Source organism: Acipenser ruthenus, chromosome 37 (assembly GCF_902713425.1).
Source record: "Acipenser ruthenus chromosome 37, fAciRut3.2 maternal haplotype, whole genome shotgun sequence".
NCBI lineage: Eukaryota > Metazoa > Chordata > Actinopteri > Acipenseriformes > Acipenseridae > Acipenser > Acipenser ruthenus.
This window is the reverse complement of record NC_081225.1, coordinates 5,828,798-5,850,790: the sequence shown is the minus strand read 5'-3', so window position 1 is coordinate 5,850,790 and position 21,993 is coordinate 5,828,798. Positions and strand designations below refer to the sequence as shown.

The window sequence follows — 21,993 nt, the reverse complement described above, 5'->3', positions numbered from 1 at the left end:
ACACAGCACTAGAGTGTTAAATGTCGTAAAAATAAATGTGACAATGAAAAATGCAAAGCTTTTTTATTATTATTATTGTTACCCATCTTTCTTTTCTACGGTCCCACCTACAAAACAAACAAGTCATTCATAGAATGTATTCCAAAGTTTGTTTAAAAAAAAACAAAAAAAAAAACACACACCTTTTATACCAAACCCTGTTAAAGACGCTTGGGGAGTACTTAATGGTTTTGACAACTGACCACAACAGCATGTATCTGTTTTCATAGTTTTGTGCAACGGAGATACTGTATCAAAACAAAATTACAATTAACAGCATACTATTTCCAACTTGCTTTTGAGAAAAAACTGCTAGTCCTTAAACTGTGATGCTCTCACGCACCATGCTGATTAATCTCATCATCATCTTCCTCTCGTCTCTTCCATATCTGCAAACATAAAATAGCACTTTTGATAACCTTTACAATTTGTTACTCATTAATGCCAAACAATGCTGTAGTAGAAGAAATGTGCCTCGTACAGTTACAAAAACACTTATTAAAGGGATTGTTTTCAAGCCCATGTTGAAAAGATCAGCTAATTGTCACAACACACTCCGATGAATGTGAATTATGTAGTGATGGATCTGATGTAGTGAAAGAAAACAGGGATTGTCTCCCGTATCAATTCGAGCCGTATGCCTCCGAATCAGAAGGTTCAAACGCTGAGAGAGACTCAGACAGCACCAACGCGGACGAACCACAGGAACAGCAGATGTCCGCGGAGAATCAGCGTCTTGGCAACATGGAATGGTTAATAAAACCCTTACTTTCAACATCGGTTGATACTTAAAATAGTTCATATTACCCATAATTGTATAGTTATGACAGTCCTTTAGTTAACAATATTGATACAAGAATTATTGATACTAGGAGAATAACCGAACGCTGTGGGTTGCTACTGGCATGTATTTAACATCTCTCTCTCTATATACATATGTACAGTATATTAAGGATATGCAAATCATAATGCAGAGATGTCAAAGGCTACGATTTGGCCGTAGCAACTATATTTTGGAGGTTCTGCTTCGGCGCTACGTTGAAGGGGTATGTATAATAAATACTATGATGGATACTCCCTGAACGTTTATGAAATATTATTTCAATACCATGTTTTTTTGTTCATTTTTTTTAATGAATTAATGGTTCGTAATACTGTGTTTATTGTGGCATTGACATACTGAAATCTGAGTCGTGCTGCTTAGTAACCGATTTAGAAACTGTACTGCCGCACAAAACTCTAAACAGTTGTTTTTATATAACCAAATTTATATATATTGCACATTGTGCTTATAAAGACCCTGTGCTTGCACTGTATTTTTTTCTGAAAAAACAAAAACTAAAAACAAATTACTAGTAGTATTCCGGCAGTGTAATGCAAAACTCTATAAACCCTAATTTTATACATGAATACGAAAATACCTGTACCTCCAAATAATAGCTGATCTCCGTTTATCACGGGATGGGATGGGACGGGAACATTTTTGACAGGACAGGATGGGACAGGACTGATGTTTCTTTCCCGTGTCACTCTCTATTGGGAACATACAGACCCTATAGGAGGCTGTGTGTTCCAGTGGTTAAAGAAAAGGGCTTGTAACCAGGAGGTCCCCGGTTCAAATCCCAGCTCACTCACTGGCTCACTGTGTGATCTTGAGCAAGTCACTTTGTGCTCAGTCTTTCAGGTGAGACGTTGTTGTAAGTGACTGCAGCTGATGTTCACACACCCTAGTCTCTGTAAGTCGCCTTGGATAAAGGCGTCTGCTAAATAAACAAATAATAATAATAATAATAATAATAATAATAATAATAATAATAATAATAATAATAATAATGAATTAAATGGTCAAGGCAGTTTTACCTGAATATAAGCCTCTGAGAGCGTAATCATCTGGGGCAGGATGTCAGTCACCTGAAGATCCTGGAGTTCATACCATTTCCCTGTCCCCTGTTAGAGAGTGGCACAAACCAAAAACAATCACTGCACGGCTTCTACATCTTTTCAACTAGCAACTTTACCAAGGGACCAGCAAGCATTCTGTACTGTCTAATAATGCTTTCATAATACCTACTGCATTCTGTAAATGGTTACATTTTGGAATACTGTACCTACTGCAATCTGCAAAATCCATTGTTTCAATATATATTCCATCATGTACCAGTCATCACAAATTGCTAATTCAGTCCCCATTTCACAATATTTATACGGTTTATATTCTGAAACATTTATATATTTACATGGTTTACAAGACCCCCAATAACTAGAGGGGCCTCTTCCTAGTAAATCACCTTTCTGAAATCTAACTCGCTACTGAAGCTTCTACAAGCAGAAGTTATTAATGCATATTTTCAGTCAAGATACTTCATTACATGATGCAAATAGTGATATTAAAGACAGTGAAATAGTGGCCTCTTAACACAGGTGGTCTCTTGAAAGAGGGCCTATAACTTGAATTGAATTTTTCTATGTCTCTGACATGCCTTCCTGTAATTATGTATGTCTTACATACACTGTCAAAGCCAGAAGATGTAATATGAACAAAAGGAAGTATGTAATTTAATAACATTCATTTAGATAATGCATTTACAAAAAAATTACTTTCTGAAAGTAATGAATGCTTGCCTGTCTCAGGTCACACAAAATGTTTTAAATCCTTTGCAAATTTCAATTCCTGTGTCTGCCTTTCAGGTACATATTGATTCATTGCATCCTGAAACCGACGCCAGCATAAGCATAGGATCTTTTTTCGATTACCGTGCACATTGTTTTCATACTCTTATAAGTATGGCTTGAATTTGTCGGTGTTTATTTTCCTTTTAACGGTTTGCCTTTAAGTCTTGCGCCGCTACATCCTAATTATAAGAACATTCTGTTAAATTACTGGGAAAGAACAACACAACACGAAACTGACACATTGGAAGCTACCTAGTTCCCAGGCAAGTGCGCAAACAAAATGCAAGTTAAAATAGGATCTGGGGGGAGTATTAATGTCATTGCTTGCTCTTGTGTTCGAATAATGAAGAAGGTGAAACAGAATCAGCAAGTCAATCAGGACATCAAGGTAAAAAGAGTGACTGTTTAGTAATCAACAGTTTTTTCCAAGTTTAATTAAGATACAGAATCAGCTCAAAACACGGTCACCTAAAACTTCAAACCCAAGTTCTTTCCGTTTCAAAATATTGTGTCTGTGTCTTTCTAGTGCCGAATTGTTCAGCAGTTTTTCTGGCACTTACTGTCTTTACAAGTTTAATAACTTTAATTCCGTCATCTAGGGAGGACCTTTTGTTTCTCCACGTTTTCTCTCTTCCTTTACAAGACAGTGCTGTTGTTTTATGATTACGGATAAAAGACCGCTAAAATGGTTACCGTATTCCTTTGAATTTAGGACGTACCATTTAAAACCATATTTTTCTTATAACAATATCACTGGGAGGAATTTAAAGTGGTGGTTTAGACCAGGTGGTCGCATGAGCAGATTTGACTGTATGTTAGTAACACACATCTTCCTCCTTGGCTGCAAATACAAAACTATAACCATGAGAATCATGAAAAAATAGAGCTTGAGCCACATCCTCCTTATGTACCTTTAAACTAGACTGTTATTATTTACTAGTGTTGGATACACCAACACTAGTAAATTATGCTGGTGCCAGGTTTAATTGGATAAGCAGTTCTCTAGTTGGATGTAAAGACACATGGACAAACACCTCCTTATATCACCCAATCCACACTCTGAGTATCATGCTGAAACATTGAGGTTTGATAAATGATAGTTGCCCTCTTACATGATGCAGCACGTGGATTCTATAAGCCCCCTCCGATGGTTTCCCATCATGCACGACGTTAGCCACAAGGTCATATGTTGTGTTCTTTTCTGTCACCTGAGCTTCCTCAGTAAGGTACTCCCGCAGGTCAACATTTCTGGGGAAGAAAAGAAATAAAATATGAACAAATAAAATCATTATCCAAACATGCCTGTAAATACAAAATCGTCAAAAATTTAAGTAAAAAAATTAAGTGTTGACATACTTCCAGGCAGGTTTACAGATACATCCCCAGATTTGATTCTTAAAATAGTTTACTGGATATTTGTAAAACTCTAAACTGCTTGGCGGCTGAAGACACTGATGGGAAACCAGGGCTACCAGTCAATGGTCCGTGTCTAAGAAAATTCTCTGCCTACGACTTAACTATATTCTCCCAGAATACATTCAAATGGGGCATTGTTCGTGGTGTAATTAAATTGTCGGTATGATGCATCACGTATTATGTCTCATAGGTGAAAAGTCATCTTGCAGCACTACCGTTACTCACGTGATAGGGAAGTTGACAATGGTGGGGTTCTTCTCAACAAAGAAGTTGTTTTTTGTGAATCTCTTGATGCAGAAGATGAGGTAGGGAGGCAGTTGGGTCAGCTGAAACCTCTTCAGGAAGTTTTCCTTGTAGGTTTTGTATTCCTTGGAAAATGAAAAGGACAGAGTTGTGAAAAGTATCCCTTTTGTTTGATACTGTGTAACTTTTATATGCAATTATTTAAGCTGATTAATGACAACTGATGTATGAATTGTGCAGATAAACATTTATACTGAGAGCTCAATAGTCACACCGCTCAAGGGACCACTAAAAGTGGAATTTTGAAACAGATGATTTAACGTGAACAGTGTCACTATAGACAGGCTTAAATCACGTGGAATGTAGGGGCTCCCAAGTGGCGTTCCGCATGGAGTGCAGGATGCGCCCTATAGCCTGGACGTCACTGGTTCGAGTCCAGGCTATTCCACTGCCGACCGTGGAGGGGAGCTCCCAGGGGGGCGGTGCACAATTGGCCTGCAGGCTTGCCTGTAAGCTGCCCAGAGCTGCGTTGTCCTCCAACGCTGCAGCTCTGAGGTGGCTGCATGGTGAGCCTGCAGTGTGTTAAGAAACGGGCGGCTAACGGCACACACTTCGGTGTGTTCATCTTCGCCCCTCCCGAGTCAGCGCAGGTGTGGTAGCGGTGAGCTGAGCCTAAAAATTGGACATTCTAAATTGGGAGAAAATAGTAAAATAATTGTTGACTACTACATTTAAAAATAAATAAATAAAAATGAATGTGGAATGTGATAAGCCCACGCGTGTATTAGTGTGGGAGTCCCAGTTGAAAGCCGTGCCCACCTTCTCAGTGCTGCCGTTGAACTTGCCGAGGATGTTGAAGAGGGGGACCTGTGGGATGATGAGCTGCTCCTTCTCATCCTTGTAGAGTGGTGCAGTGGGCAGGTCGAGGGTCAGGTACAGGAAGGTCGACTCGGACATCTTCTCCTGGTACTCCTCATTCAGCAGCAGCGCCTCTTTCTCCTCTGCAGGCTAGTGGCAGACAGACACATAGTGAGGAACGAGTAGTGTGGCTAAAAATCACTGAACCCCAATGGGATATTTATAGGCATTGTCAGTGTTTTCTCTTTAGACAAAGGCGAGGTACAAACAGATGACAACAAATATCACAGACTTTACCCTTTTTACGGTGTTGAGGCAAAAGCATACCCAAAAAGGATTTTAAGTTTGTGATTAGGGGTGTTTTCATTTTGTTTCTTTACCTCAAATTGTAATGCAAAGTTTCCAAGACAGACTGTTTTTGCAATACTTATTGACAACACAGAACAGGGATTAAATACAGTAATCAGAAAGCAGGGAATTTTAACCCTGCCAGACTCACCAGATCAGGGTGAGGGAGCTTCTTGGAGAAAATGCGCATGGACCCCTGGAACACCTTTGTAATTATTGCTGCAGAGAGACAAACAAGCTTAAATCCTGTATCTTTATATAGGGAAGTCACACAGCCACCCAATCAAACTCCCTCAGCTACAGTGAACAGGTGACTCGAGCAGAGACTCTTTATGCCCAGTTGGCTATCTGTGCCCCCAGTGGAAGGACTGTACTTACAGGGCTTTTTCTTTGTTCCCCCGAGGGCCCCGTGCAAGGCATTCACAAACCAGGAGAGAAAGTCCACAGCATCACCTAAACAAATAATAAATAGGAAAATAGATAATCTACAATAAAAAAAAATGTTAAAAAAAACTGATATATACAATGTTGGGTGTAAATATTGTAATGATTCCAAGCTCTAGTTTTACCATCAAAACCTAGAACTGCAAAATATTTACTTTCTAAAGGTGTGTTCTTGTTCCTAACAGGTTTTAGACAGTTGCTGCCAAATAGACTGGGGCTCAGATTATGTAAGAGGGCTGGTACTGCATATGATCCCGAGATGAACAGATAGATGAGGGGAATTCCACAGATGGGACATTTACAGAATACTTTTTCCTTAGCATCAGAATTGTGACACATATTCCTAATACTCAATAACTTCATCCGATCATGAATATTTCACAGGTGCAAATACCCTGTTTGGTGATCTGGAAGTTCTTCTTGCTGCACAGCACGACAGCCTGCAGCATCTCGTGGGGCGAGACGTGAGCCTTGAAGTTGCGCGGGTTCCACAGCTTCCTCATGAGCTCCCCAAAGCGCTGCACCAGCAGGAACATGATGTCTCCAGGCGGCCGCTTGATGGTCCGGTAGTTCTCCTCCTCCAGGAAATAGTTACGCAGCGGGGGCACGTTCGACAGTGCCTGCATAGCAATCACATAGAGAACATTCAAATAAAGAGGGTGCTGAACCGACTGTGATGGTAGTGAAAACAGACAGCAAAAAACGTAACGTTAGCCTGATAAAAGCCTAAACAAGGTGTGAAAGTAACTTATTTCCCATCAAGGACCACATTAGAAGTCAGTATGACAAAAAAAAAAAAAAAAATAGGTCACGAAGACAAAGTGTTAACCATGTGCATAGCATTAACAGCATTACTGGGTTAATCAAGACTAAAATAATCAAAGAGCTCGCTTCCATGCAATTACCTGCAGCACCACGTTGGCATAGTCATTCGCCTTGATGTTGTTCAATCCCACAATGCCCGGCAGGTAGGTGGTACCATCGTAAGCACGGTACAGTTTGCCTTGTTTGTCCAGGTTAGCGATGTGCTTCTTTGTAAAGGTAGGCTTCAGTACATACTGAAAAAATAAGGTTTTTTTTTTACCAATTAATTTTGGATTGTCCTTCAGCAATGTTACCTTCATCTGTGCCTAGAGTACATTACGCTACATTATAAATCATGAAGCCAAAACAGATGATTTCATTCCAGTACATCTTATTTTGAATAAAAACTGACAAAAATATACATATTTCTGTCAGTTGTTAATATACAGAGTATATTGTTTTATTTTTTTAAATAAAACATAATCTATAATAAGTTAATATGTACAGTTTCTGTTGTGATTTCTGAGTTCCGAAAAAGAAAAAACAAAACCTAAATAGGTCTCAGTCGAAGATCTAAGATAAAGTTTGCTTTTCTCCATTTAGCGGTCCAAAATAAAAAAATGGCTTGGTTACAGTTTTTTTTGGTTCTTGTCCCTCTATTACTCACTGTGATGTCCTCCAAGGAGGAGTCGATGATCTCATAATTGTCCGGCAGGCAGTAAAACTTAAGGGTGTGCAGGTTAAGGAAAACATGATGGCTGAACTGAACACTGTGTGTGTAGGCATGAGACTTCAAACCACGACCTGCACAGTAAAGAAGGAAACACATGCATTGTTGATTGTAGCTGCTGCTTATCGGGCTACAAGCTAATACAGTTCCATATAGGGCAGCAGTGTAGAGTAGTGGTTAGGGCTCTGGACTCTTGACCAGAGGGTTGTGGGTTCAGTCCCTGGTAGGGGACACTGCTGCTGTACCCTTGAGCAAGGTACTTTACCTAGATTGCTCCAGTAAAAACCCAAATGTATAAATGGGTAATTGTATGTAAAAATAATGTGATATCTTGTAACAATTGTAAGTCGCCCTGGATAAGGGCGTCTGCTAATAAATAATAATAATAATAATAATAATATTGCTCCATTACAACAGTGCACTGTGACTAGCACATTTCATCAACATTAATGGCTGGTTTCACAGACCGTGACTAGCACTAATCTTGGACTACCCACCATGTGGGTACTAAGAAACCATGTGGTCCATTGCATCAAATGAGCAAGATCCTGGAAAATATTAGGCAATGAAGACAATCTATACCCTTAACATTGCTTTGATCAATATCAACCTATTTTAATAGCTGTCCCATTAAATTATACATATATATATATATATACACATTATATATATATATATATATATATATATATATATATATATATATATATAAAAATCGGGAAACTTGGGACCCAGTATTGCTGCAAAGCATGTGGTGTTAACATTTATGTAAAAAACCTGGTCTACAAACTTGAAACCCTCGCCAAGCATCCTCCCCAGGAACTCCGTTATGTAAGATGTTAACATGCTGTTTTTAATTTCACCAAAGCGGAGAGAGAGAACACACCTTGGAAATATTTCCCACAGATGAGACAGGCGTAGACGTTGATGTGGGAGAGTGAAATGGAGCACAGCTTCTCAAAATCGAAATCCAGGACACTCCTGTGATGGAAAAAACAGACAACCCCACTTTATTTCTCACATGTAAATCAGTCCAGTCACAAATGCAGGGATGGAAATAAGACTTCCACTTCAGAGCAGTTGGATCCACTCCTTTCACTGAGTTTAATAAGACACGCCTGAGCTTGTTACCTATACAATGTCACTAATCAAGCTATTTTAAAACCTGGAAAGGGTCAAACCGCTATGTAAAAGGAGTCTTATTTCATCCCTGCAAATGTCAATATGGAATGATATGGTGAACATAGTCCACAACAAATCTTAAAAGTGCCCCATTTTTGTAATGTTTTTGTACAAAATGCTACTGCCTCTAATATGTACATTTTTTTTAAAGCTTGCATTCTCTGTCTACTCCATTTTGGAAAAAAGCAACCCAATCTTTTTTTTTCTTATTTTGCTTCTTGAGCTAGCTTGGATATCTGATTAATAATGTCTTGCTGCTACAGGTCATAGGGGAGACCTACCTGGCACACAAGAGAGGAGGGGGGGTTTACACCTTCAACAATATAAACAATCTGGACTGTCAATCTGTGTTTTGATGAGAATGTACAGGCCAAACTACGGAAGAATGTAGTAAGCAGTAAAGCTAACCAGTGATACCCATACAAACCGGCCATGCTGGCGCAGGAGCAGCCTACCTGTTAATGGTGTCCAGGTACGGGCAGTGTCGGCTTCGACAGTCTTCACTAATCTCCTTGCATCTCACTGCCTTCGCTGGAACTGAATACATCGGGAAAAAGAAACGACCCAACTTACATGTTTGGCAACAGAAAAAACTGCATACTACAGTAATTATTATTTATTTTGTTTACTTTTTAATTCTAATACCAAGTATGTTTCCGTGAAATAACCTATGTTGTTTAAAGTATATTTTAGTAGTTCTTACATTTTTACTTATATGTTTTTTGTTACTCAAGATGTAATCTTTTCTAGGACTGTTCGACCACTTCTCCGAAAACAAATTTCGGCTATATATGTAACAACACAATAATCATATACATAACACGTTCGTTTATTTATGGCGTGTGTTTGGCTCGGGTCACTTCTTACCCTCATCTTCGTCGTCCTCCCCCAGTTCAGGGTCTCTCTCCCTCTTCATCGACATTTGTTCTTTAGTATGATTAAACAATATATATTTCAATGTATTTATACAGTATACAATGGTATTACTGCTGCGTTTTCAAATTCCGTTTCAAACGACAGCCATTCACTCTCTGAGAAACAAAAAAACAGGCCGACCGAAAACTAAAACATGTAGAAAGTGCGACTGGACGCGGCGCCAATGAGCTATGAAGCTGTGAAGCTGTGTCTGTGTGTCTCTGTGTCTCTGTGTCTCTGTGTCTGCCATCTTGGCTCTTCCTGTTCACTCGAATGATAGATGGAGCCTCATGTTGGAATCAAAATGGCGCGGTACACAAAATACTGCATAATACTTCAATGTATTGCATTAACACTGCAAGATATGCTGGCTCTAAATCAAATATAGAAATTTGCCATTTATCATATCTACAAAGACTACTATTGCACGATGTATTTTATTTAGTTATGCATGAATGTCCAATTATCTGGTTTTAATCGTCACTCTGGGTAACTTGTTTGTTGGCCAATCGTATTCTTATACGATTCTTTTCATTCAATTTAATGTAATCGACTGGGGACGGTTTGATGAGGTATACAAATTAGGAAGCAGTAAAGTAATATTAATACAAATACTCGAAATGGAAGTCTTGCGGGAGGAGGAAGCAGCAATGGGACCAGAGTTTGACCACCAGACAAAATTCAAGCCCAGAGGCCGTTTGGACATGAAACACGGATTCCTGCACCACATCCGCAGGAACCAAATTGCCAGGTTCGGTTTGCCAAACAAAGACAAGAAAAATAAATACAAATACAATTAAATCAATTACTGCATTTAATTATAATGTTGTGTAAGGGTTTATAATGTTAAACGCTCGATAGCATACGTGTGTTCTCTCTGCGCATGCGTAGTAGTCTAAAGGGACGGACATGGTTTGACAGCTGGATAACTTTGTGACCTGTAATCTTAACCTGTTTATCTTATGCTGATAAATCGTCTAGTTTTATTCTGACAAAGAATGCATAACGTTTTACTCGAATGAGATTTCGCCTATTGCACAGGCACTAGATTTACAGTACACGGTAACTTAGCTGCACTGCTACAGTTGTTAAATAGTGCTGATCATTTTAAAAACTAAGGGGAAAAGCACTTTGGGATCCTTGTGATGTAAGGCGCTATAGAAATGTGAATTGTTTTTTATTTTATTTGAGAGGACTAAGTGGCCCTCGGGTGCATTGGCAGATGGTGCTGTGACCCTCAGTATAGCCTATCCTGTACCATGTCTGACTGCATTGCCTTCAGCGCTCATGGGCACTGAACTTCACATGCAGCAAAATACAAAATGAATAAATAAATCATTCTTCCTTTCTGATACAGAGATGACTATGACAAGGAGGTGAAGCAAGCCAAGGAGAAGCAGAAAAAGAGACACACGACCACGGCCATGCCCACTCGGCCGCGGCGTCCAGACCTCCAGGTGTACCACCCCCGGCGCAGAAGTAAGCATGCAGACCACACCTAACAAACCTCACAACACTGGGCTCATTCCAGCTCAAGGGGAGCAAACGTGAGAGGTGTGCCCTCTATTTGGGGCTTATACCCACGTGGCTGGGACCTGATTGATGATCAGTTGTTCAATCAAGACCCAGCCACGTTCCACACTTGTATTCAGCAGAGATGAAATTAACCCCATCCCTGCCAAACTTCAATACAAAACACACCCACACTATTTACACCAGCAGTGCTGCCGATGATACATAAACCAAGTAGGCCCATCCTGGGCATGCAGAACAGAATAGTGTGTGATGAGGAAGTCCCTGAAGGTTCTAAGAGTTCCCATTCTGATGATCGTTGACTTAATTTATTTGCCATGTGGGGGATGACCTAAACATACAACATTGTAATTTTAAAGCATCATTAACTTGACTCGAGATGTTCCTGTTCAGGAATTTGTCCCATTGCAGTTCTAAAACAGACCACTGGCCAGTTCAATGAACTCATTTAGGACCTGGTTGGAAAACAATGTCTGGAATGGATCTGGATGGACACTGAGTTTTGATCCACTGTGTTTGGATGTTGAGTACCACCTATTAGATTTACAGGTGTAATACCTAAGGTTTACAGTAAATAAATAAGGCGGCACAGCTTGTGTTAAGTGGAGTTTGTAATGCAACGAAAGAAAGAAGGGGAGGGGGAGGGCGCTAATAGCTGCAGACCAACATGGAGAAGAGGGCAGAAGAACAAACAAAGAGGAGGAAAATGGACTGATGCAAAACCTGTATCAGAAAGTCAGATCTCAGTTTTGAAATATCTATGGATGATGGTCTCTTAACTATTACATGAAAATCTTTTACATATGTAATTGTCATCATTGCCCAACCCCAGGTGGTCCAGAGACCTCTCCAGGCCTGGAGAACGAGGATTCGAACGAGAGCAGCTCCAGCACTGATCCTGACCAGCAAGGCACAGAGCTGTTCTGCCTGGAGTATGAAGCTGACAGCGGGGAGGTCACCTCGGTCATTGTACACAAGGTGAGAGAGAAATTCTTGGACAAACACTTCAACCTTCCTGTTTGTCTTACTGGTCTGTCATGTCATGTCTTGATTTAAACATGAGTGGCAACTACACTCAAGGTCCTTTCACACCAAGCGCGCTGCGTCAAAGCGTCTGTGTCAAGCGTAACATTGTTTTTTTAGAATACTCTATATCTTATGGAGGCTTTCACACCAGCAGTGTAGTGTAAAACAGACGGTTTCTGAAATAGACTGTGCTCCGATTTCTCTGTGCGCATCCAGCGTAAATGTATTTATTTAACCAACTATATATATACATATATATATAAAAATATATATTGGATATATATAAGGCTGGAATTAAGTCACAGTGGTCACAGGTTCTGTGATTTTTGTTGGTTTCTGTGATTTTAGTAGAGAACATTGAACTTAGAGTTTACAGTAACATATGATCTGTGTTCAGCAGCCGGTTAGCAGTGTGGCAGGGTGGAAGTCCAGCCGGTGTGCGGGTGTGGGGAATATTGGGTTGGCAGGGAGGGGGTTAAATTCCTCCTTGTCAGAACAGGTGGGAATGTGGCTGGAGACGTAAATTGAATAAATGATTAATGATTAATTAGGCTGCAGTCCCAGGTGTATAAAAAGGGTGATCACGGGTGTTATGTTAGAGTTAATGTTGGTGATAGAGGTGGAGGTTTGTGTTGTTGTGTTGCTGTGTTTATGTCAATGAGTTTTGTAGACCTTTTGTTTATGTGTTTTGTTTGTTTAGTGTACTGTCTTTGTGCTTAAACGGCAGCTAGAAAGCCAGTGTTCATACAGTTTTATAATTAATTATACAATTAAGTCATTGTTGTGCGTGTATGTCTGTGTGTCAAATGGGAAGGCCCTTAACTTTCAACAGTGGAGACGTACAGTAAAGACTGCTTTACACACTCGAAACGGAAAGCTAAACAAATGTATATACACTAAGTATTCATAACGTATTCCCATTTGTATTAGATTTTTTTCTGCAAAAGACACAGTCCTTTATTATTTAGTTTTCATGAGATAGTATTATTTATATTACAGTACTTAGTGCTGAAAGACCCAAAAATATAATTCTGTACTTTAAGGAAAATGTTGAGTTCAGTGACAGAGCTTCAGATTGATTGACGCCTTTGGTATGAAAACAACCTGACGGCGTCTAAATACGCCGAACGCTGATGCTTTGACACGATGCGCTTGGTGTGAAAAAACCTTTAGAATGCATCGTAGAGTGTTCTCTAGCACCCAGCATATCAAAACTCCAAATGCTCCACGCTTCATTACCAGTTAAATGTTGTCAACAGTATGGGTAAGTTAGTAAAGTTAGTCTTTAAAATCTTAAAAGGAGTTAATAATGTTACCCCTTATCAAGAGAAGCACAGCAACCAGAACAAAATAAACACATTTGGAAATGGGTGTGGAATGGGTGAGGGTGTGGGATGGGTGAGGGTGTGGAATGGGTGTGGGTGTGAGTATAGAGTGGGTGTGGAATGGGTGAGGGTGTGGAATGGGTGAGGGTGTGAGTGTAGAGTGGGTGTGGAATGGGTGAGGGTGTGGGATGGGTGAGAATATGGAATGGGTGAGGCTGTGGAATGGGTGAGGGTGTGGGATGGGTGAGGGTGTGGAATGGGTGTGGGTGTGAGTATAGAGTGGGTGTGGAATGGGTGAGGGTGTGGGGTGGGTGAGAATATGGAATGGTTGAGGCTGTGGAATGGGTGAGGGTGTGGGATGGGTGAGGGTGTGGAATGGGTGTGGGTGTGAGTATAGAGTGGGTGTGGAATGGGTGAGGGTGTGGGGTGGGTGAGAATATGGAATGGTTGAGGCTGTGGAATGGGTGAGGGTGTGGGATGGGTGAGAATATGGAATGGGTGAGGCTGTGGAATGGGTGAGGGTGTGAGTATAGAGTGGGTGTGGAATGGGTGAGGGTGTGGGGTGGGTGTGGGAGTGGAATGGGTTGAGAGTATGTGTGACAGGGCGAGGAGCCCTGCACATGAAAAGGGGGCAGGGCAAAGCCCTGCCATAAATATATTTGTTTATTTTTAGAACGGGGTACCCCTCCGCCCCTGGGCAATTTATTATTCATTATTATATTTGTTTTGTTGTATTATTATTATGATTTATTTATATGTATTTATGTATTTTTAAATGATGGCGTAGCCGTGCGTTTTTGTTTTGTTGTTATTTAAATGTGCTCTAGCAGAGGCGAGGTCGGCAGCTTGTCCTCTGCCAGTAGTAATGGCAGGGGTAATGAGATAATTGATAGTTAACCCCTCGGCATCAGTAAATAAATGCCTGCAGCTCTCTACGCTCAGGGTGGGTGTTCAGAGGAGTGAGCGAGAGCGAGAGTGGAGGGTAAAAAAAACCAAAGATAAAAATAAGTAGGATCAGTGAAGGCTACTGCCCTGCCTGATCGTATTATTTAGTTTTTGTGATTTTGTTTTGTTAAAACTTGTTTTGTCAGTGGTTTTTTTTCAAACCTTTTATTTTATTTTTGTTGTTTAAATAAATGGCTCAAGCACCTTTGCACCGTAGTACTTGCCTGTTTGTTTTTCTTCCTGTATCTGTCGTGACATCACCACTCTGCCATCTCTGTCACAGTATGGAATGGGTGAGGGTATGAGTACAGATTGGGTTTGGGTGTGGAAAGGGTGAGTGTATGGAATGGGTGAGGGTATGAGCTTTTCACAAAGTCCCGCATAAAAGATTGATTCTCAAACTGAACGCAGTAGATATTCAAGGAAATACATGCACATGGATTAGGGAGTGGTTAACATGTAGAAAACAGAAAGTACTGATTAGAGGAGAAAACTCAAAATGGAGCAAGGTAACCAGTGGAGTACCACAGGGATCAGTATTAGGTCCTCTGCTCTTCCTAATCTACATTAATGATTTAGATTCTGGTATAATAAGCAAACTTGTTAAATTTGCAGACGACACAAAAATAGGAGGAGTGGCAAACACTGTTGCGGCAGCAAAGGTCATTCAAAATGATCTAGACAGCATTCAGAACTAGGCAGACACATGGCAAATGACATTTAATAGAGAAAGGTGTAAAGTACTGCACGCAGGCAATAAAAATGTGCATTATAAATATCATGGGATATACTGAAATTGAAGAAGGAATCTATGAAAAAGACCTAGGAGTTTATGTTGACTCAGAAATGTCTTCATCTAGACAATGGGGAAGCTATAAAAAATGCCAACAAGATGCTCGGATATATTCTGAGAAGTGTTGGATTTAAATCAAGGGAAGTAATGTTAAAACTTTGCAATGCATTAGTAAGACCTCACCTAGAATATTGTGTTCAGTTTTGGTCACCTCCCTATTGAATCTGAATTGAGTCTATTCAGTCTTGAACAAAGAAGACTATGCGGTGATCTGATTCAAGCATTCAAAATTCTAAAAGGTATTGACAATGTCGACCCAGGGGACTTTTTCGACCTGAAAAAAGAAACAAGAACCAGGGGTCAGAAATGGAGATTAGATAAAGGGGCACTCAGAACAGAAAATTGGAGACACTTTTTTACACAGAGAATTGTGAGGGTCTGGAACCAACTCCCCAGTAATGTTGTTGAAGCTCACACCCTGGGATCCTTCAAGAAGCTGCTTGATGAGATTCTAGGATCAATAAGCTACTAACAACCAAACGAGCAAGATGGGCCGAATGGCCTCCTCTCGTTTGTAAACTTTCTTATGTTCTTCTGTTCTTCTGAGTATGGAATGGGTGTGGGTGTGGAATGCGTGAGGGTATGGAATGGGTGTGGGTGTGGAGTGAATGAGATAATAAAATAGTAAGTGAACAAATTAAGTATATATTTTTTTTAATTCTTGGAAGGTATTTTTTAAAATAAATTGTTACCTTAGGTATCCTGGGGTAAACTAAAGAGATTTCTTTTCACAGTTTCACATTCATCATTGAACCTATAGTTATACTCAACATAATGAACTGCACCACATTGGTAAAATAGTGTATAATTGCACATAAAATGTCAACAGGTTGCATAATAATACAAAATTAATTAATTAATTAATTGATTAATTAATTCATTAATTCATTCATTAAGTATAAATGAGCTTATTAAGCTTAAAAATAGCATCACCCCCATTCAGCAAATTAATTTACATAAGTATTATAATACAGATCTAGATGTTTAAAGGAATACAATAAAATATGCATATATATATATATAAAAAAAAAAAAAACTACTTTGTACATTTGGTTATTACGTTATGTGTCCGTCCACAATACAGATTTAGAAGTACAAAGAAAAACATGAATCCTTTACAGCATCTGAATAAAATACAAAGTTACAGTACATGGGCTGTTACACTTCATACATGCATATTTTTCTAAATAAATGTATTTCTAAAGTTTAGAATATCACAAAATGAATGACTTGCCTGTATTAGATGTTTTCATTGTCCTTTGAATTTTTGTTGGGCTGACACTCTGTGCAGGCAATGTGAAAATGTGGGTGTGGCAGGGCAGAAGAAAAGCCCTGCACATAATCAGAGGGGGCAGGGCCAAGCCCTGCATGTAAATACATGGGTTGTTTTATTGTAGTATTATTGTTTGTGTTTCTTTAGAACGGGTGTTTTTGTTTGTTGTTGTCTGGCAGCGTGGATGGGGTTAAAAGCCCCATCGCTGTAAACTCGTGTGGAATGTGACCATCTCCGAATTTAATAATTGAGATGGTCACAGGTATAAAAACCTGCAGCTTTTCTGTGTTGGGGGTAGGTGTTTGAGAAGAGAAACGAGAGTGAGATGGGAGAAAATCTAAAGCGAAAGTAAAAAGAAAAGAAAGCATTTGCTACTTGTGCTGGAAAGCACCAGCACAATACTCGTTTTGGGTGGAGGGAGATATTTGGGTTTCTGAGTTGTTTTTGTTTTCAACCTTTTATTTTGGCTCGGTGAGAGACGAAGACGGACACACGCGTCCTCAGAAACATGTGCCATCAGCCGTCCGCTTCTTTTCACTCTGCAGGCCCGCTATGCAGCCACCTCAGAGCAACAGTGTCAGAGGACAACGCAGCACTGGGCAACTTACAGGCAAGCCCGCAGGTGCCCGGCCAGTCTACAGGGGTGGCTGGTGTGCTGTGAGCCGAGGACACCCTGGCCGACCTAAGCCCTCCCCACCCTGGGAACTCCCGTCCATGGTCAGCAGTGGAATAGCCTGGACTCGAACTGGCAATCTCCAGGCTATCGGGAGCCCCCACTGTTCTTGTTTTAATTAGACCCCTGCATTTAGGTGATCTGAAGCTATTTACTGTTTAATAAAAGTACATCTGCTTATTCCCCTTCCTCCAGGATGATGCCCCTGACAAGGTGGTGGAGATGGTTGCTGCAGGAAACAGCCTGGACTCTGTGATGAAGGCAGCTCTGCGGACTCGAATCCAGGAGGAGATGGACAAGCGCAGGGCTAAGCGCTGAGCAGAGCTGGGGGGAGCGATGCAGCTCCCTGAACACTTCTCAATACAGTCCAGGGGCATGGGAGGAGGGAGAATATTTTTTACATTTTGTTTGGAATTGAGCCAGACAAGAGAATTCTCTGCTTCTGGGTTTAAAGGTAACCCCGTTGTAAAATACAGGCGTGTATATGACCTCTGTGAAAAGAAGATGGCACATTGTTCAAGACACATGTTTTAGCAGAACTGCTGGCAGCCAGATAGCCTTCTGATCGGAGCTGTCAGTCCAGAGCCGTTGCTCCTACAAAGACTTGCAAGTGGCAAAGTCTCTATAAAAGTGGCAGACTTAAGCGCAGGGCAGATGAGGAAGGGAGGGGAGGCAATAACTTACACTGCCTGAGTAAGCCAGGGCATGCCACTGGCCCAGAAGCAAATACTGACAGATGAGCCCCACTGTCCCCTACAAATGTTGAGGGGCCCTAAGATAGAACTTCATCCCTGGTTCAGGGGATTATTGACTTTGACTGGGCAAGAAGGCAGGTAGGAACTGCAGAAGGAATTGTTTGCAGGAAGGACCCTTCTCTCATCTCAGCTGTCTGTCACAGAGCCGCATTTCTCAAGCAATAGCACGCCCGTGAGTGCACTGCAGTCCAAGCATTACGGCATGCAATTGCTTTTCAAATAGGACTCTGCAAACAATTAAAGCAATACAGAGCTTTTGTTTTTAGTTTTGTTTTATAAGCTCATTACTGTCCACTCTTGTTTTAACAATTTCAGTACAAAGTTTACATTAATCTGTAATAGTGTCCTGTACTATAAAACACATGTCAATAAAATGTTTTAGTGCAATTCATATCAGCTCAATGTTAGTTACTATATAATAATTCTATAAAGCAATAAACATTTTGAGGTCTTGCTAGTTCCTCATAACGACTGTTGACTGTACTTTGTGTTACTTCCTTGTACAGTATTTTCTGGTTGTAGTTTTATTTTAAAATAATATTGCATTCTATCCCTTATAAAGGTTTCTTGTAGTAAAAGCCCAGCAAAGTGTAACAAATCATAAGTAAGCACTGTAAAGCACAGAGAGGTCTGGTGAAGCATACTGAAAAACAATGCAAACCATGGTAAACTAATTCATAGTATAACCATGGGAAAAGCATGGGGGGAAAACTGCAAATTGACAGTGCAAATGTGCTGTGGTCAACTTTATAAGGGATAGCTTGAATACATAACTTTGAACCAGGAGATGGGCAGAACTTTGGGCCAGTCTGTTCAAACGGGATTATAAAACACTAATTTAAATAAAAATTGCCCCTCTCACTGTATTGAAATGGGCACGCTCAAAGCTCACACTTACTGCACACCTTCACATATGGGTCAAGTGATGTTTAATTGCCTATAAGCATTTGGTGACCAGACATGGTAGGTCTTATTAATGATGTCTCACGTTTCTGTAGCGTGTGGGTATACAGCCCCAGAACCAGGTGCATGTTACTGTTTTAAAACTAAATCTAAATCCATCCTGACTTTATAAAAGAACCATAAAAATAAATATGCAATTGACAAAAGCAATTTATTTAAAACAAATAAAAGGGAAAAAATTGATTGTAAGTAATGAGTTTATTATAAAAAAGACACACGGCTCACAGATTAGGTTGCTTTACCTAACCTAATATTTGGAGATTAGTGCTCATCAGAGTCTGTAACCAGCCAACGAGGGATCAGACTGACCACGCTGTCCAAAGTGAAATTTATACTATTTTTGTTATGAACGTGAAATGAAGCTTCTTACAAAAACTTGTAACAAGCATTTTAGTAGGTTCATTTAAGGCAGGTTCCTGGAGGGCCGCAGTGTCTTCTGGCTTTCGTTCTACCCGAGCTCTCAGTTACTTAATTGGTCTAATTATCTGATTAACTGGACACATTTAACACTTCTCTTCAGGCCTCAAAATGTTACATAGGTAGTGTACCTTGAACCAAGTCCATTTTTAAAACCATCAACTGTAAAAGACCTTGAAAAATATGAAATATGTCAAATTAAACAAATAATTAGATCAATTATATCAATTGAGCTCTTAAGTTGGAATGAAAACCAGATGACCCTGGGGCCCTCGAGGACTGGAGTTTGACACCCCTGATTTAAGGATTTAACCGTGTGCAGTTTTGTGGCGTTTATTGAATTTTCCTTTCATAAAAACTGAGATTGCATTTAGGCCTATATCAGGCCCTATGTTCAAAGCACTGATTAGTGGTGACAATATCGCTAAAGGGTTCCGTGCCTTCATGGCTTGCATGCCCGAGTGTGAGGGCTGTTTCAGGGTAGGGCACTGTGGCTGTGGCAGCATTTCCCAGTCCTGGTCCTGGGAGACCCGTTTGTCTGCTGGTTTTCATTCCAACTGGGTTCTCAATTATTGAACCCTTAATTGAACAATTAATTAGCTTAATTAGACCTTTTTAATTGTTTTCAGCTTTTAACAGTTGCAGGTTTCAAGTTAACTATACGATTTTATAAGTAACTTTTTTAGGAGCTGATAACAATTAAAAATGTCTCATCAAGCACATGATTAGTTCAGTTAAGGGTTTGATTAAGTAATTGAGAGCTCAGTTGGAATGAAAACCAGCAGACACAGGGGTCCCCCAGGACCAAAACTGGGAAACCCTGCAACAGAGGATATGGGATCCTCCAATAGAGAACTGAACAATAAAGGAAGTGGCTCTTCACATTTTCTTGTTTCTTGATTCGGCTCTCATCTGCTTACTCTGATTAGAACTTTTTGTATTAAGCTTTGGGTTAGGGTTAGCTGACGTGGAGTGCAACACTGTGGTTCTGAACAGCCTGGAAAACTAAGAAGATAAAGTGACAACAGCACAACAATAAGGGACGACTTCTGTAAAACTGCTGCAATGCTTCTGAGAGGGAAGAAGTCTTGATTGTTGCACTAAAATTAAGAGAAAATTAAATGAGCGATTGAGTCGTCTTCTGAACATGACAAAGTGCAGACAGCTGGTGGAGCTGCTGTTGGAATACGATTATAATACCAGTGTGTTACCTATCAGAACCATTGGAATACCATTATAATACAGTGTGTTACCTATCAGAACCATTGGAATGCCATTATAATACAGTGTGTTACCTATCAGAACCATTGGAATACCATTATAATACAGTGTGTTACCTATCAGAACCATTGGAATACCATTATAATACAGTGTGTTATCTATCAGAACCATTGGAATGCCATTATAATACAGTGTGTTACCTATCAGAACCATTGGAATACCATTATAATACAGTGTGTTACCTATCAGAACCATTGGAATACCATTATAATACAGTGTGTTACCTATCAGAACCATTGGAATACCATTATAATACAGTGTGTTACCTATCAGAACCATTGGAATACCATTATAATACAGTGTGCTACCTATCAGAACCATTGAAATACCATTATAATACAGTGTGTTACCTATCAGAACCATTGGAATACCATTATAATACAGTGTGTTACCTATCAGAACCATTGAAACACCATTATAATACAGTGTGTTACCTATCAGAACCATTGGAATGCCATTATAATACAGTGTGTTACCTATCAGAACCACTAACTCACCAGGAATGGTGAAACAAATTGTGACATATAATTAACTCTTGTTTTTTGACTGTCCATTTTTTACTTCATAGAACTAGTATCTAAGTAATGTAATTGAAGATACCTGAAGTATTTAAATGGTTTAGTTCTCAGTTTTGTATATCACTGTTGAATTTTCATCTTTAAAAAAATAGGAGTTAAAAAGAAAACATTGCTGATGTAGCACACCATGGTATTTCAAATACCACTTTGATACCATTGGTACGTCAAAATCCGAAAGTGATGAATTTCTACCACTGGCTCATAAGAGTGAGGTGTGTCTGCTTCTCCACCACTAGAGGGTACTGTTGATCCATCATTGAAAATGATCCGAGCACATTACATTACATTACACATCAATTCATCATTTCCAGGTCAATGTGGCAGAGCTTCCAACAAACTAAAGTGAAGTGAGAAATCATTTAGAACATTAGCTAAAGCTAAGGTTTACAATTTTAGAAAAGCAAACTATGAAGGTATGAAAAAGAGAGAAAACATCCACAGAAAAAGGATGGCTATTTTTTAAAAATGTAGTACTAGAGGCGCAAAACAATTACATCCCAAAAGTAGACAAATCTAAATCTAAAACAAAATGGCCAAAATGGTTTAATAGATCAATTAAAAAAAATATTCAGCGAAAAAAGGCACTTTATAGAGCATTTAAAAGGGACCAAAAACAAAGTACACAATAAGAATAAGTTAGAAAGGCCAAGAGAGAAGTAGAAATGAACATTGCTAAGGGGGCTAAAACCAATTCCAAAATGTTTTTCCAATACTGTAAC

General features: G+C 39.8%; 2 protein-coding genes across 2 annotated transcripts; one reads left to right on the top strand and one right to left on the bottom strand.

Annotated features, from left to right (window-relative positions):
- Window positions 1-161: 161 nt before the first annotated feature.
- On the bottom strand, window positions 162-9,900 carry LOC117966076 (U4/U6.U5 tri-snRNP-associated protein 2). The gene is made up of 13 exons (XM_034911489.2): window positions 9,605-9,900; window positions 9,193-9,274; window positions 8,442-8,536; window positions 7,493-7,629; window positions 6,927-7,079; window positions 6,416-6,641; window positions 5,956-6,030; window positions 5,729-5,796; window positions 5,191-5,379; window positions 4,354-4,496; window positions 3,825-3,960; window positions 1,900-1,986; window positions 162-428 (listed from the first exon to the last, which is right to left on the bottom strand). Exons 1-13 carry the CDS (start codon window positions 9,657-9,659, stop codon window positions 375-377), a joined length of 1,500 nt encoding a protein of 499 aa, XP_034767380.1. The 5' UTR covers window positions 9,660-9,900; the 3' UTR covers window positions 162-374.
- A 51-nt stretch (window positions 9,901-9,951) lies between these two features.
- On the top strand, window positions 9,952-18,507 carry LOC117397676 (UPF0561 protein C2orf68 homolog). The gene is made up of 4 exons (XM_033996446.3): window positions 9,952-10,403; window positions 11,010-11,131; window positions 12,018-12,163; window positions 17,476-18,507. Exons 1-4 carry the CDS (start codon window positions 10,108-10,110, stop codon window positions 17,596-17,598), a joined length of 687 nt encoding a protein of 228 aa, XP_033852337.3. The 5' UTR covers window positions 9,952-10,107; the 3' UTR covers window positions 17,599-18,507.
- The last annotated feature ends 3,486 nt before the right edge of the window (window positions 18,508-21,993 follow it).